The 15,285-nt window shown below is 40.6% G+C and overlaps 1 protein-coding gene and 1 pseudogene across 3 annotated transcripts in view; one reads left to right on the top strand and one right to left on the bottom strand.

Annotated features, from left to right (window-relative positions):
- LOC119540708 overlaps window positions 1-3,144 on the top strand; it is a 53,600-nt pseudogene extending 50,456 nt beyond the window's left edge.
- Window positions 3,145-7,533: 4,389 nt separating this feature from the next.
- Window positions 7,534-15,285, bottom strand: part of TCP11 (t-complex 11) — a 47,718-nt gene continuing 39,966 nt past the window's right edge. For all 3 annotated transcript variants that reach the window (XM_037843434.1, XM_037843433.1, XM_037843435.1), the window contains 6 exons: window positions 11,533-11,753; window positions 10,654-10,790; window positions 10,185-10,402; window positions 9,909-10,090; window positions 8,974-9,137; window positions 7,534-8,225 (listed from right to left, as the gene is read on the bottom strand). In XM_037843434.1, the coding sequence (XP_037699362.1) occupies window positions 7,993-8,225; window positions 8,974-9,137; window positions 9,909-10,090; window positions 10,185-10,402; window positions 10,654-10,790; window positions 11,533-11,753 (1,155 nt within the window). In that variant the 3' untranslated portion in view covers window positions 7,534-7,992. The remainder of the gene's footprint in view (window positions 8,226-8,973; window positions 9,138-9,908; window positions 10,091-10,184; window positions 10,403-10,653; window positions 10,791-11,532; window positions 11,754-15,285) is intronic.

Genomic DNA, 15,285 nt, shown 5'->3' with positions numbered 1-15,285 from the left:
CACAATAATAGTGAATTTAACAGCAATGATATGTGGGTGCAATTGTGGTTGAAAGGGAATGTTTAGGGTTGTGTATGTCACTAAAAGGAAAGCCAGAGGATGAAAAATGGGACTGTATAACATAGTGAACACTCTTCAGGTGAAAAGATTCTGGAATTGATTGTGGTGATGTATGCACAGTTCTGTGTACATACTAGAAGACAGTGACTTGTACACTTTAGATGGATTGTATGGTATGTGAATTTATCACAATAAAACTAATTTAAAAAAAATAAAATAAAACCTTCAGTAGCAGAGAAAAAAGGACATTATTGGGACATATGAAAAAATTGGAATATACACTGTAAGCTTTGTATTCAGGTTAACTTTCTTAAACTTGATAAATGAACTTTACCTGGGTACATAAGTAAATACCCTATGTATAGGAAATGTATGTGACAGTATTAGGTATTGAAGAAGCACAATGTATACAACATAAACTCAAGTGTTCGGAAAATGGGTTGACAGATGGATAGATAGGTGGACCGACTTGATGGATAGACAGAATGATATGCAAATGTGTCAAAATGTTAAAATTGGTAGATCCAGGTATCTATGGGAATAGGGGTATGTCGGAGTTCTCTGTATGGGTTTGTATTACTTTTGTAACTATCCTGCAAGTTTGAAAGTATTTCAAATTAAAAGTTTAAAATTAACCAAAAAAAGTAAAAGGATGGAAAAAATATTCCATGCAAATGATAACCCAAAGAGAACTGAAGTGGCTATACTAATATCAGGCAAAATAGACACTAAAGTCCAAATAGTTGTAAGAGTCAAAGAAGGACTTTAAATGTTGATTATAAAATGATCATTTTATCAAGAAGATATAACAATATATGCACCAAACCGAGCCCAAATTATATAAAGCAAACAAAGCACTGAAGAAATAGTAATCCCACAGAAATATAATAATTGGAGGGTATTATCATAATAGTCTGACATTTAATACACTTTTAATAATGGATAGAACAGCTAGGTAGGTGATCAGTGAGGAAAGATAGCATTTGAACAACACTATGAACCAAAAAGACCTAAGACTTATGTTGAACACTCCACCCAACAAGAGCAGACTACAGATTCTTCTCAAGTGCACATAGATAATTCTCCAGGATAGACCTTATATTAGGCCACAAACAAAGTCTCAGAAAAATTTTAAGATTGAAATCATACAAAGTAACTTCTTTCACACAATGAAGTGAGAAATCAATAACAGCAGGGAAAGTGGTAAATTGACAAATGTGTAGAAATTAAGCACCATACTCTTAATCACCCCGGGTCAAAGAGTAAATCACAAGGGAATTTATAAAATACTTAAGAGAAAAATGAAAATGAAAACCCTGCATACCAGAATTTCTGGAATGCATCAAAATCAAGTACTCAGAGGGAAATTTATAGCTGGAAATGCCTACATTAATAAAAAAGAAAGATCTCAAATCTTTACATCTTAAGTAACTAGAAAAAGAACAAACTGAACCCAAGCTAGCAGAAGGGAGGATATAAGATTATAGTGGAAATAAAAGAAATAGATACCGGAAAATCAATAGAATCAACAAAACCCCAAAATTGGTTCTTTGAAAAGTTCAACCAAATTGACAAAACTTTAGCTAAACTAAGAAAAAAATAGAGAATATGCAAATAACTAAAATCAGAAATGAAAGTAAGGCATTACTACTGACCTCAGAGACATAAAGAGGATTATAAGAGAATACTGTGAACAGTTGTAAACCAACAATTTGGATAACCTAGATGAAACAGACAAATTCCTAGAAATAAATTACCAAAACTGACTCAAGAAGAAATAGAAAATCTGAACAGATGCTATAACAAGAGATTGAATCAATAATCAAAAGCTCCCAAACTCTTCCAAAAAAAGAAGGGAAGGTAACACTTCCTAATTCATTCTATGAGCCCAACATCACCCAAAGCCAGATAAAGATACCACAAGAAAAGAAAATTACAGACCAATATCCCTTGTGAATATGGATGCAAAAATCCTCAACAAAATACTAGCAAACTGAATCCAACAGCATATTAAAAGAAATATATACCATGACCTAGTGGGATTTATCCTAGGTATGCAAGAGCAGTTCAACATAAAAGAAAATCAATGTAATAGACCACATTAATAAAATGAAGAAGAAATCCATATGATCATCTCAGTTGATGCAGAAAAGGCACTGGACAAAATCAAGCATGTGTTCTTGGTTAAAACATCCATAAAACTAGGAATAGGAGGTGTTCCAGTTGGCTAAAGCTGCTGGAATACAAAATACCAGAAATGGATTGGCTTTTACAATGGGGGTTTATTAGTTCACAAATTTACAGTTCTAAGGCCATGAAAATGTCCCAGTTAAGGCATCAACACAATGACAACTTCTCTGAACAAAGACCAATGGCATCTGGGGTTCCTCTGTCACATAGGAAGGCACATGACCAGAGTCTGCCGGGACTCTCCCGGGGTTAGCTTCTCATTTCTGTTGCTTCCTCCAAAATGTCTCTGGGCTTCTGTCTGTCTTAGCTTCTCTCAGCTCCTATGCATCCTCGTTTGTTTCTCCCAGGCTTTTCTCTCGAAGTGTCTAAAGGTCCTCTCTTAGCTTCTCCGGGGCAAACTCTGAGCTTCATCTCTTAGCTTAGCATGTCCAAATGTCTTTCTGCCTGCATCTCCAAGCATCTGGGTCTGTGTAAGCTCTGAGCTCTCTCTTTCTCCCTGAGCTCTCTTAAGGACTCAAGTAAGCTAATTAAGACCCAAACTTGAATTGGGTAGGGATCACATCTCCATGGAAATATTCTAATCAAAAGGTCCCACCTACAATTGGGTGGGTCACATCTCCATGAATCAAAAGATCCCACCCGATAAGGGTAAAGGAAGAATGTGTGAGAACAGGAATTGCCCAAGCCTGCCCTCCTCAGGCCGAGAAGGGTGCTGTTCTGGAAACCATGTGGTGGGACCCAGCCTCCACCCCACCCACCAACACCCCCACCCCCCATGAGGATCAGGTGGGTGCTGCTCGACTCCCTCAGTCAGTCCAGCACAAAACCCCAGACATGCCCACTGCCTTCCTCACCCACCGGCCAGTGCCACGGCTGCAGGATTTCATGAGATGATGCAAGTAAAAACTGCAGAAGACACAAGGGTTCCTCCATGACTTCTGCTGACCAAGTGAGAGGGCAAGGAGGGGATGACTGCCCCTATTTAAATGTCTTTCTAAAAGCAAAGAAAACGTTGTTAATAAATCACATTTTCAAAGTCAAAAAAAGGAAAAAAAAAAAGATCCCACCCACAATAACTACGCACCCACAAGACTGGATTAAAAGAGCATGGCTTTTATGGATTACATAACAGTTTCAAACCAGCACAGGAGGGAATTTCCTCACATAATAAAGGGCATATATGAAAATCCCACAGGTAACATCATACTCAATGGTGAAAGATTGAAAACTTTCCCTCTAAGGAGATCAGGAACAAGACAAGGATGCCTGCTTTCTCTACTACTATTGAACATTGTACTAGAAGTTCTAGACAGAGAAATTAGGCAAGAAAAATAAATACAAATTGGGAAAGAAGAAGAAAAATATCCCTATCGGCAAATGATATGATTCTGTATGTAGGAAATCCTAAAGGACCCAGATGAAAGCTTCTAAAGTTAATAAACGAATTCATCAAAGTTTCAGGACACATGATCAACAAACAAAAATCAAAGGTGTTTCTATATACCAGCATCAAACAATCTATGTAGGAAATCAGGAAATAATTCCATATATAATAGCAACTAAAAGGATAAAATATCTAAGGATAAATGTATCCAAGGATATATAAGACTTATACATTGAAAACTGCAAAACATTGCTGAAAGAAATTAGAGAAGGCTTAAATGTGCCGGTTTGGATGTATTATGTCCCTCAAAACTCCATGTTCTTTAATGCAATCTTGTGGGGACAGACGTATTGGTGTTGATTAGGTTGGAACCTACTGGTTCAGTGTTTCCTTGGAGATGTGACTCAATCAACTGTGGGCAAGGCCTTGCATTGGATTATTTCCACGGGGGTGTTGCCCTGCCCATTCAGGGTGGGTCTTGATTAGATCACTGGATACTTAAAAAAGAGCCACACAGGCCCAGATGCTTGCTGCAGATGAGAGACAGTTTGAAGATGGCCACTGAAAGCAGACTTTTGCTCTGAAGAAGCTAAAAGAAGACGAACACCCCAAGAGCAACTGAGAGTGACATTTTGAAGAGCAGCTGCAGCTAAAAGAGGAAAAAACACCCCAAGAGCAACACTTTGGAGAATGCCATTTTGAAATGCAACCTGGGAGCAAGCAGACGCCAGCCACATGCCTTCCTAGCTAAGAGAGGTTTTCCAGATGCTAATGGCCTTTCTCCAGTGAAGGTACCCCATGTGATGCCTTACCTTGGACACTTTATGGCTTTAACACTGTAGCTTTGTAACCAAATAAATCCCCTTTGTAAAAGCCAATCCATTTCTGGTATTTTGCACAAGGGCAGCATTAGCAAACCAGAACACTAAATAAATGTCAAGACATCCTACGTTCATAGACTGGAAGACTTGATATTGTTGAGATGTCAACACTACCCAAAGCAATTTATAGATTCAATGCAATCTTGATCAAAATTCCAGCAGCATGTTTTCCAGAAATGGAAAAGTCAATTCTCAAATTCATATGGAAGGGTAAGAGTCCTGAATGGCTAAAAATCAAACTGAAAAAGAACAAAGTTGGAGGACTCAAACTTCCTGATTTCAAAACTTCCTACAAAGGTACAGTAATCAAATTAGTGTGCTACTTGCTTAAGGACAGAAAAATAGGCCCATGGAATAGAATCAATAGTTTAAAGATAAACCCACATGTCTATGACTAATTGACTTTTGACAAGGGTTCCAAGTCCACTCAATGGGGAAAGAATTGTCTCTTCAACAAATGGTACTGGGATAACAAGCAAAAGAATGAAATTGGATCTCTACCTCACATCATACACAAAAATTAAAAATGGATCAAGGACCTAAATATAAGAGCTAAAACCACAAAACTCTTAGAAGAAAACATAAGAGCAAATATTCATAACCTTGAATTTGGCCATGGATTCTTAAATATGACACCAAAATCATGAGCAACAAAAGAAAAATAGATAAATTGGTCTTCATCAAAATTTAAAACATTTGTGCATCACAGGACATCATCAAGAAAGTGAAAAGACAACCTATATAATGGGAGAAAATAGTTGCAAATCATATAGCTGATAAGGACTTAATATATAGAATTTATAAAAAACTCTCACAACTCAACATAAAAAAGAAAAACAACCCAATTAAAAAATGGTTAAAGGACTTAAACAGATGTTTTTCCCAAGAGGATATATAAATGGTCGTAAGTATACAAAAGACGATCAGCATCAATAGCCATTAGGGAAATGCCAATCAAAACCACAATGTGTTATCACTGGATATTCACTAGGATGGCTACAGTTTGAAAAGGATGTGGGGAAATTGGAACCCTCGTACATTGTTGGTGGGAATGTAAAATGGTACAACCTGTTGAAAGCAGTATGACAGCTCCTTAAAGAGTTAAATATAGAATTATCATATGACTTGGCAGTTCCACTAACAGGTACAAACCCAAAGAAATTAAAAATAGGAACGCATATTCATTCAGCAATGTCATAGCAGCATTATTCACAACACCCAACAACTAGTTGTTTCCACCTAAACAACAGTTGTTTAGGTGGAAACAACTAGTGTCCGTCAACAGATGAACAGATAAAGTGTACTACAAATCCACAATGGAATATTATTCTGCCATAAGAAAGAGTGAAGTTCTCAGATGTGCTGCAACACGGATGAACCCTGAAAACATTATGTTGAGTAAAATAAGTAAGGCACATTGAGACAAATATTGTATGGTTCTACTTATATGAAATATCTAGAAATAGCAAATCCATAAAGACAAAAACTAAATTAGAAGTTATGAGGGGATGGAGAAGGGAAAAGTTGGAGTTGTGGCTTGGTGAGTATAGAATGTTTGTAAATTTTGGAAATTTTTAAATAAAAATTATTTTTAAATTAAAATATATATATATAAGTCAATAAAAATCTGATAAATTAATTAACCCTAAGATATATATCATTGCCTGAATTTAAAATGATGCTCAAACAAACCAATCTCCAATAATGGAATTTCAATTATTTGTAGGATGGCAAGGCCCTTGCTGGAAACTGGATCCTGTGTATACAAAACCTATTTATTCTTTTCCTGCTTCCCACTTTCTGCTTTAAAAAAAAACCTCTGTGGGATATTTATTATCTTCCTAGACAAGAAAACAGAATGAAACCAAGTCAGCCCCTTCTTTAACTGCCTTACTGCAGTGGAAGAACTCAGCTTTCAAATATTTCCTACCATACAAAATAATAATGGCAGACTGCTGACAAAAATACACACACACACACACACACACACACACACACACACACACACACACATAATTTTTTAAAATTGCTCGAAACCAGTGGGTGGGATCTTTTCTTGTTTAGGGTCAGGATCCTGATCTCCTTCATGTGGAACCACAAGAAAATCAACTCAAAATTCCTAAGGAATTGATCATTCCAGATTTTAATTATGAAGTGCAAAGTGATTCCACTATAAGCCTAGTGTCTCTGCACCCACTCACTAGCCAGTATTCTTCACAGGAATCTCTTCAAGGCACATTTATCTCTAAAATAATCAGGCTTCCAAAATGTAGAGTTTTTAAAAATTCAAATGAATACAGTAGCTACAAATCCGACCAGAGAATCCAACCAGGCAAGCCTTACTGACTTTATTGAACATACTGCATTCTCTGGGCTTCTTCATCCTGAAGCTGTCTAGTTACCCAATACTGGAAACTGAATGATCCAGACACCCTGGCTTTTCTGGTCATAGCGAAGGACACTAACTGTGTCACCCATCTAGAATTTACCACTCTATAAAAGGAAATCAATTAGGAAGAAACCCTGGGCCTAACAGAACTCAAATCCCTCTTCTGTTGTTCTTCCTGGATTAAGTGTGCTATATGTAGTTCCCTCCACCTCCTGAAATGGTGAGAACATTGTTTTTTTTTTTCACCCTGCCTTGAGAGCACATAAGTGAATTTCCATTTTACCCTGTCCATTACCAAAAAAGGCCAGCTCTGAATTGATCATCCTCCTCATTTCTCTATACTAAATTAGGGCAGGCAACCTGAGAATGAAGGGCTGGATCTCTACAATCTCAGAAGACAAGTCCAGGTCCTTCCTAGACTCTCTCTCATGTGTCATACCAATGGGGACTCACAGCCACAGCTGCCAATTAGAGGGCCGAAGGAAGGGTGGAAACTGTCCCACCTCTGAATGCCCACATCACCTATGTCAGGAAGAGATGGGTAACAAAAGACTTACTTAGGGAATACCTTCAGGAGAATTTTGTCCTGGAAATGAGGTTTCTAACTTCTTTCAATCAATTTTGAGCGGAATCGCATAAAATGAATTTCTGGCTTCCAGAGAAGCCCTTAAACTCACATCCTGGATAACTCCACAAAGAGTTCTCAGAGCCCTCAGAAAAATGTTTTGCCCTTAGAGAAAACAATTCTAGCACCTGAGTGTCTTGGCTGCTAAGCTCTGAATACTGAAGGGTAAATTTAGCCAATGGAAGGAAAACTGAGAGCCTGCTGGCTTTGAGCTAGTTGGAGTCCAAAGACCCAGGGCCTGTGCCTCAGCTGTAGCACAGGAAGAGTAGAGGTTTTCTTGCAATTCAGAAGTTTATTAGTGAATGGGTTTAGGCCAGTTGGTGTTTACATGGTTGACCCTAAAGCCCTGGTTGCAGGAGGGAAGGAGGGCTGGTTGCTCTGTCGGCCACTGGTAATGTCACTCCAGAAAGATGGTGGGCCTCTCTCCTGCATCCAAGGTGCCAAGGCTTGATAGCTAGTGCTATCAGAGAGACTCCATTTTTGTTTCCAGTCCCTGGGCTGGGGGGATGAGTGTCTTTAGGATATCAGTGTAGTAAGGGCCAAATACCTGCTGATTGTGATGTGTCAGGCTGACAAACTTCTGGCCCAGTTCTGCCAGCTCTGCCTCAATGAGAGTAAGGCCTCCAGGGAGGTCTAACAGAGACCGCTGCACCCCAAGAACCAAACAGCATTTGAGAAATAAACGGATCCTCTGATCTGTGAGCAGGAAAAGACAGTGAGAAAGAAAAGGGAAAACAGATTTTAGGAAGAAACACTGCCCCTACACTTGCTTACCTATGTTCTAAATTAACTGAGATAGTCACCAGCAACCCACTCACCTTTAGATAAGGAAATGTGCTTTGTTTGGGAAAGGGACTGCTAGCCAGCTCCCAAGAACAAAGCAAAGAACAGAAACTGGTGGACTAATACATTTCTAGTTATTCAAAAAATTGCTTTAAATAGCTATCGGCTAAAGCCTGGTATTTGATGTAACAGGAGGATCCTAGACTGTCTTTAGGATGCTAAGGTTAGAAGCAACATGGCTAGATTTGCTGTCTCCATTCCAATATGGGGTGGGAGCATCCCTACTATGGGAACATATGCTCAAGCCTGATACCATAACAGTTCCTTGTTAGAGGAGACGGTGGGTTACATGTCTTGGACTGCAGCCAGAGAATGACCTAGAAGTTCAGGATGACTTAACCAGGTTGGTAGGAGAGAATGCCCCACTAGAAGCCATGCATCCTGGGGGCAGATCCACTTTAGAACTATACTCAGTCTTTAAACTGAAAGGGATCTATTTTCAACCTAGCATTTTGAGAAAACTGAAGTCTAAACAGTGACTTACCCAAAGACCATGTCTTTTGTTGTTAACTGGTTCAGTAACTGATTTTCAGAGTTGAGATCCACCTCTCCCCCATTACTTTCTTGCTACCCTTACCCCCATTTCCACAGGCATACTCACCAATGACACTGCGGACACAGTTCTCCTTCTTGGCGATGTTCTGGAGCTGTCCGATCAGAGATGCTGTGTTGTCACTGCTCAAAGCAGCAAGGCCCATGCTCTTGAGACTTTGATGGATTTCCTGAGACACCTGTTCACTCACAGTCAGCATAGCCTCCTCAGGCCTAGACCATAAAGAAGAGTTAGCTGGCACCCACCAGGTGGGTCCTGGAACAGAGACAGAACCCAGGAAGCTTCATACCAGAAGCTAGGCCCACTCAAGGAAAAACCCAGTCATCCTCCCTGCCTTGCAGCAGGGCCCAGTGGGTAGGTACAACCTCTTCACTGTTACCCTCAAGATACCAGCCAATCTCTATACATGGTACCATGTCTCTACTTCCAAGAAAACAAGATAAGCTGTAAAATCAGCTCTAGACAAGAGTTTGGTTCTGTCCTTGGATCCACTCAGCATTCTTTAGTCTCATGACTGGCATATATACACGTATCTTTTAAAGACTTTCTTGGACATTTTCCATGGTCATTAGCCCTACCTCAGCAATTACAATCCTGGCCTTCTGATTCTTTTTTCCCTTTGGTATGATGCCCTGCACACAGTGGATGTCCAATCAGTACTGCTGACCCTGATCAACTCCTGAATATACAAAATAATATTAGCCCACTGCCACCCACTCAACTAGATAATGACTCCTTTGTAGCAAAAAAGATAATGAATCATTTTGTAACAAACTATACCCCACACTACCCTTTCTGGGAGGAAATTTCGTTTTCCTTTGTCACAAGCCTCAAGACCACTTACGGAAAGATACCAACAATCTTGTGGATGGTTCCAAAAGGACTTTCTCTGATTTGTGGTGGAGAGTAAGCAATCATTCATTACCTGCCTATATCCAAAATATCATATATCATCTTTACTCTGAAAGATCTATGCAGATCACCTGGAGTTAAATTCCTCTGTCAGGGCTTTGGTTATGCGCTTCAGTTTATCCACAAACTGGGGTGAGCCAAATAGAACATTGCCAGAAAAACTACTGGCCACCAGCAAAACTGAGGCCAGGACTGTTAACTGGTGTAACTGGGACTCCAGTTCCTGCAGCCGGGTTCTGTCCATGAGCAGGGTCTAGGGAGCCAGGGAAGAGCAAGCTATAAGTATAGGAAGGTCCTGAAGTCCCTGAATACAAACCAAGGCAATGCCCCCCACCTAACATTCGTACCTCAGGGAACTCTTCATTTTCAGGGTCCCAAAGGAGGAGGTTCAGGAAGCCCTGGGATAGCACCATGGTGGGGCTGAGGGGTGCCGGGTTGTTGACTGCCTCATTTGGAGAGGGGCAGGCCACAATGGAGGAGTCGGAAGTGTCAGGGGAAGTTGGAGGTGGCGTGGTGAGATCTGCTGCTGCTTGGGTTAGCCATTTGGTGGTGCAATCAAGAAGGCCTACGGCAAGGAGGGACCATGTAAGCACCTTCAGCCTGTGAGGCTTCAAGACTAAGATATACCCTTGCTCAATGAAGAAATATTTTTTATGTCTCTCTGTTTTGGATAAATGTTCCTTCTCCCTCCCCTTACCTGAGGAAGAAACTTTCTATTCTAAAAAGAGGAGAGTACTCTCTAACATTTTAGAGAGTCTGTGTAATATAAAAGAAGGGTCACATCTTCCCATTCCCGCTCTCAACTTATATACATACTAGGCTGGTTGTCAAGGAGTTCCTGGAATTTAGCACGTTCATACTGGATGGAGTGTTCCTGCAGGTGGGGCCGAAGGCTCTGGATGGTGTAGTTTACCATGTCCATTTTCATCAGGCCCAAAACCTGGAAGATTCCTCTGTCGCAGGGGGAAACAGAATAAGTATACTATGAAAGGAAATCTAGTGAAGGAGGGAACCCAAGCAAGAAGTCATTAAATCACTGTATTTTAGAATTAGGAGGGACCTTAAAACTAACTTAGTCCTTCCTCCTAAATTTACAAAAGAATATTCTGTGGCCCAGGGCCCCAGGCCCAGAGTGAGTTAGTGACAGAACTGGAAGCAGCTAAATCTCTGGATCTTGAAGTCTCCAGACTAGATCTCTTTCCACTATGGTTGCTTTGTTGTCTCTGCAAAAGGGTAATCAGTGGAAGGAAATACTTCAGCATGTTAAAAATTCTCTCTAGGAGTGGGATTATGAGAGATGCTATTTTATTTTACCTAATTTTCATTCAGCCAATACTTTAATTTTCTGGGTCTCAGTTCTTCTAGCTGAAAAATAATCTCCCATCACCTCACTCTGTGAGGACCAGAGAATAGCTGGAAAAGGGATGTTTGAACTCCTTGGGAAAAAGAATTACCTACTCTAATGTTTTGTGGTAGCATGTTCATGGGGGGCCCAATCAATATAAGGATAACCAAAGAGCTCTGCGAGGCTTTATTTAGAATAGAAAAGCCAATAGGCCAGAGAGGAAAAACAGGTGTTAGGACTTCAGTGGAAAAGAGCCAGACAAGACAGGGGCTATAATCTAGTGTCTGGCCAAGGTTTTCATGGCCCAGGGGCTAAGGTGGATCTCAGGAGCAGTACATCAAGTTTCACACCTCAGTAACTGAACAGGATCTGTAATGTTCTCTAGTTTCTGCACTGCTTCATCTCGAACAGGTGCACACAACAAAGTCATCATGTTGAGAATGTACTTAGAGAGATGAGGAACATCCAGGGCCCCATGTTCTGCTTCCTGCTTGCGGAGGTCCATGTCCAGAGCTTCTTCGATCTCACTTCTTAGGCGGTTCTGGCGTGGTAATAGCAGTGATAGCAAGATCTATCCAGGAAAGAAAGTCAAAGAAGGAGCTACATTCTGCTTAGAGCCATACACTTTCTCCAATGGACAATTCCTTTAGCCAAAGGCATCCCAGCCTAAGTCTTCTGAGAATCCAGAAACTGGGTGCCTAAGTTTCCTAGAGGATATTATTTATCTTTGTTTAGGGGCTAATGACACTTCAAGAATTCAGGGGATCAATTAAAGCAGTAGTGTATTATTTTCCGGGCCTAGTGAGAGAACGATGTGAGTAAAATCAAGGAATGTGGTAAAAAGAAATGCAGGGTACAACAAATATGAAATACATACATCATATAGGGATGAGGTACTCTTTAACAGAGGAGAAAACATTTTTGAGATTGGTTTATTCAAAGGGAAAAGATGAAATAGGCAAAAGGAACTATAAGAGACACATGAAATAGCCTAATAACCCCAAAATAGAAGTACCTTGTAGACAGGGACTCGTATGTCTCTTTGTGCCTTTGTAACACACAGAACATGGGAAAGGGGTGGGTCAATGAATATTCATTTAATCAAATGCTACACTGTGTTGTAAGAGCAAGATCCCAATTATTTAGTTTCATCTTAAATAAAATGAAAATTGGTTCATGCTATCTCTTTAAATGGTAAATTGCTGCTTATCAACTTGGAGACTCTCAGCATCAGTCTATCCTTTAGTGCCAACCCTGAAAAACTGAAGCTGGTCTCTTTAAATGTTTTCCCTTTGCTGGCTGGCACAATTTAAGTTTTGTGAGAAGACGGTGCTAGAGAGATATTGCAAAAGGAAGGGACCTTCCTTCCTGGCTCTGGTGTGCTCCATTCAACAAGCTCCTGCAGCATGGGAGCGTCTCTGTCCAAATACTGTGTGGTTTCTGTCTCCTGATTGGATCCTGACTGGTATAGAATTGGCACCACAAGAGAGATTCAAACTCAAACAGCAATATGGGGCCATTGGATCTGATGAAAAGGGAGTAGCATGCACTTAAATGCCTTAGACATATACAAACTAAACAATGGCATACAATCCCCACAAAAATCTAGGAGCCTATTACCTCAGAGCTTAGTGAGGTTTCTAAGGTTCAGTTCTGGAGTTTGTCAACTATTCCTTCCAAGGTGAACGACAAATTTCTGTACCTCAAACAACCTACCATGGAAAAAGAGGCTCAACATTTGGAAGGCCCTTTTGGATTTTTGAGGCAGCATACACCACATTTGCATTTGCTACTTTGACAAGTTTACAAAGTCACTAGTAGACACACATCATACACCAGCCTGGAACGGATGGAAGGGCCAAGATCATAGCACAGAACTGTTAGTAAAGTCTCCCAAGCTATGGAGGCTGGTGCTCCTCCCCCACTGGCACAGCAGACTGTTTTGGAGTCACTTCCCTGTGGGAAACAGAAGCAGTCTCTACTAGGGGCAAGGGAAAGAAAGCTCAACCAAGTTCCAATTGCAGATCTGATTAACAAATTCGGACTGCTGAATACAAGCTCCAAGCACAGATAAATATACAAAGCAAGTTCAATAGAAATCCAGAGGTCTCTCCCTGGCAGAGAGAAGGAGGGGCTGATGTAAAAACAGAGGCTTTTGGAGACAGCTGAGCTCAGAATACTGGAAAAGGGCTGTGCCTCAAGAAAAGGGGCACACAGAGAGCGGTACCAACTCTGGCTCTGGATTGGCGAAACCACAGGGCTGGGGACTGGCTCTGAAAAGGACTTTTTTTTTTTTTTTTTAACTTTTTAGCAGTCTATTAAAGAAAGAGGCAGGCATTTTCAGTTGTCAGCACTGCCTCAGGCAAGGGCAGAGTTAAGGTATGTCTGAGAGACAAAGTAACTAGTTAAGTAAAGGAGATAATTTCCTAATGGGCATAGCTTCCCCAAGAAAAGGGGGGTCCAGGGACCAGCACAAGTGGTGGCTCTCACTCTCTGAATTCAGACCCCAGGGGCTAGAAAACAGAAACACTTGAAGCCCGCCTTCTGCCTAAGACTTTGTCTCAACCATGTCCCTAACAGGGGCAGGGTGTGCTGAGAATTAAAGGCACTATACCACTTTACACTGGTAGGGAATTGCAGGCTGACAAGCACCACCTGCTGGGCTGGATAGGAAAATCACAGAATCAAGAAGCTTCACAGGAAAGACTGGCACCCTGCTGGATCTCATCCAGGGAAACTTGATACAGATTATATCCTCCTCCTGAGTCCTGGGCCTGTCTTGTCTGGGAAAATCTGATTGAGGTCGATCCTATCTGGGGAGACCTCCTCAAAAAAACTTCCATTTAGGCAGGATAAGAACCAGAAAAAACAAGAGCTGAGAAATTCTGATCTGTTAAAGAGAAGCTATGCTAGAGATCTAGAATAAGTTGAAATGAATGTCAAAGAACAGATAGAAATCAAAGCCAACCAACAATAAAACCCTAAGTGGAAGAGAGAAAACGACCTCCAGGATAAGATAATCAAAGAAATCTGATGCCTAGACACCAGTGAAAATCACAAGTCACACTAGGAAGCACGAAGATATGGCCCAGTCAAAGGAAGAAACTAACACTTCAAATGAGACACAGGAGTTGAAACAACTAATTAAAGATCTTCAAACAAATCTTTTAAATCAAATCAATGATCTGAAGCAAATAAGGCAAAAGAGATGAGGGCTACAAAGAAAACACATGGTGATCATACAGAAGAATTCAAAAGCTTGAAAAAACAAATGGCAGAACTTACAGGAATGAAAGACACAACAGAAGACATGAAAAACACAATGGAGACACATAACAGCAGATTTGAAGAGGAAGAAGAAAGGATTAGTGAACTAGAGAATAGGATATCCCAAATCCTACAAACCAAAGAACAGATAGGGAAAAGAATGGAAAAATATGAGCAGGGTCTCAGGGAACTGAATGAAAACATGAAGTGCATGAATATACCTGTTACAGGTATACCAAGAGGAGAAGAGAGGGAAAGGGGGCAGAAAGAATAATGGAGGAAATAATCACTGAAAATTTCCCAATTCTTACAAAAGACAAAATTACAGATCCAAGAAGCACAGCATACCCCAAACAGAATACATCTGAATAGACCTACTCCAAGACACTTACTAATCAGATTGCTAAATGTCAAAGAAAAACAGAATTCTGAAAGTAGCAAGAGGAGAGCAAACCGTCGCTATGCTGGTTTGGATGCATTATGTTCCCCAAAATGCCATCTTCTTTAATGCAATATTGTGGGGGTAGATGTATTAGTGTTGATTAGGTTGGAATCTTTGGATTAGGTTGTTCCCATGGAGATGTGACCCACCCAACTGTGGGTGATAACTCTGATAAGATTATTTCCATGGACGTATGGCCCCACCCATTCAGCGTGGGTCTTGATTAGTTTACCTGAGCCCTATAAGAGCTCAGACAGAAGGAACTCAGTGCTACTGCAGCTTAGAGAGACATTTTGAAGACAGCCATTGGAAGCTGATGCTGACATTTTGGAGAACACCATTCTGAAACGCAACCTGGGAGCTAGCAGATGCCAGCCATGTACCTTCCCAGCTA

Source organism: Choloepus didactylus, chromosome 7 (genome assembly GCF_015220235.1).
Source record: "Choloepus didactylus isolate mChoDid1 chromosome 7, mChoDid1.pri, whole genome shotgun sequence".
Classification (NCBI taxonomy): domain Eukaryota; kingdom Metazoa; phylum Chordata; class Mammalia; order Pilosa; family Megalonychidae; genus Choloepus; species Choloepus didactylus.
Note: the sequence above shows the minus strand (reverse complement) of the source record. Positions and strands in the feature narration are given on the sequence as shown.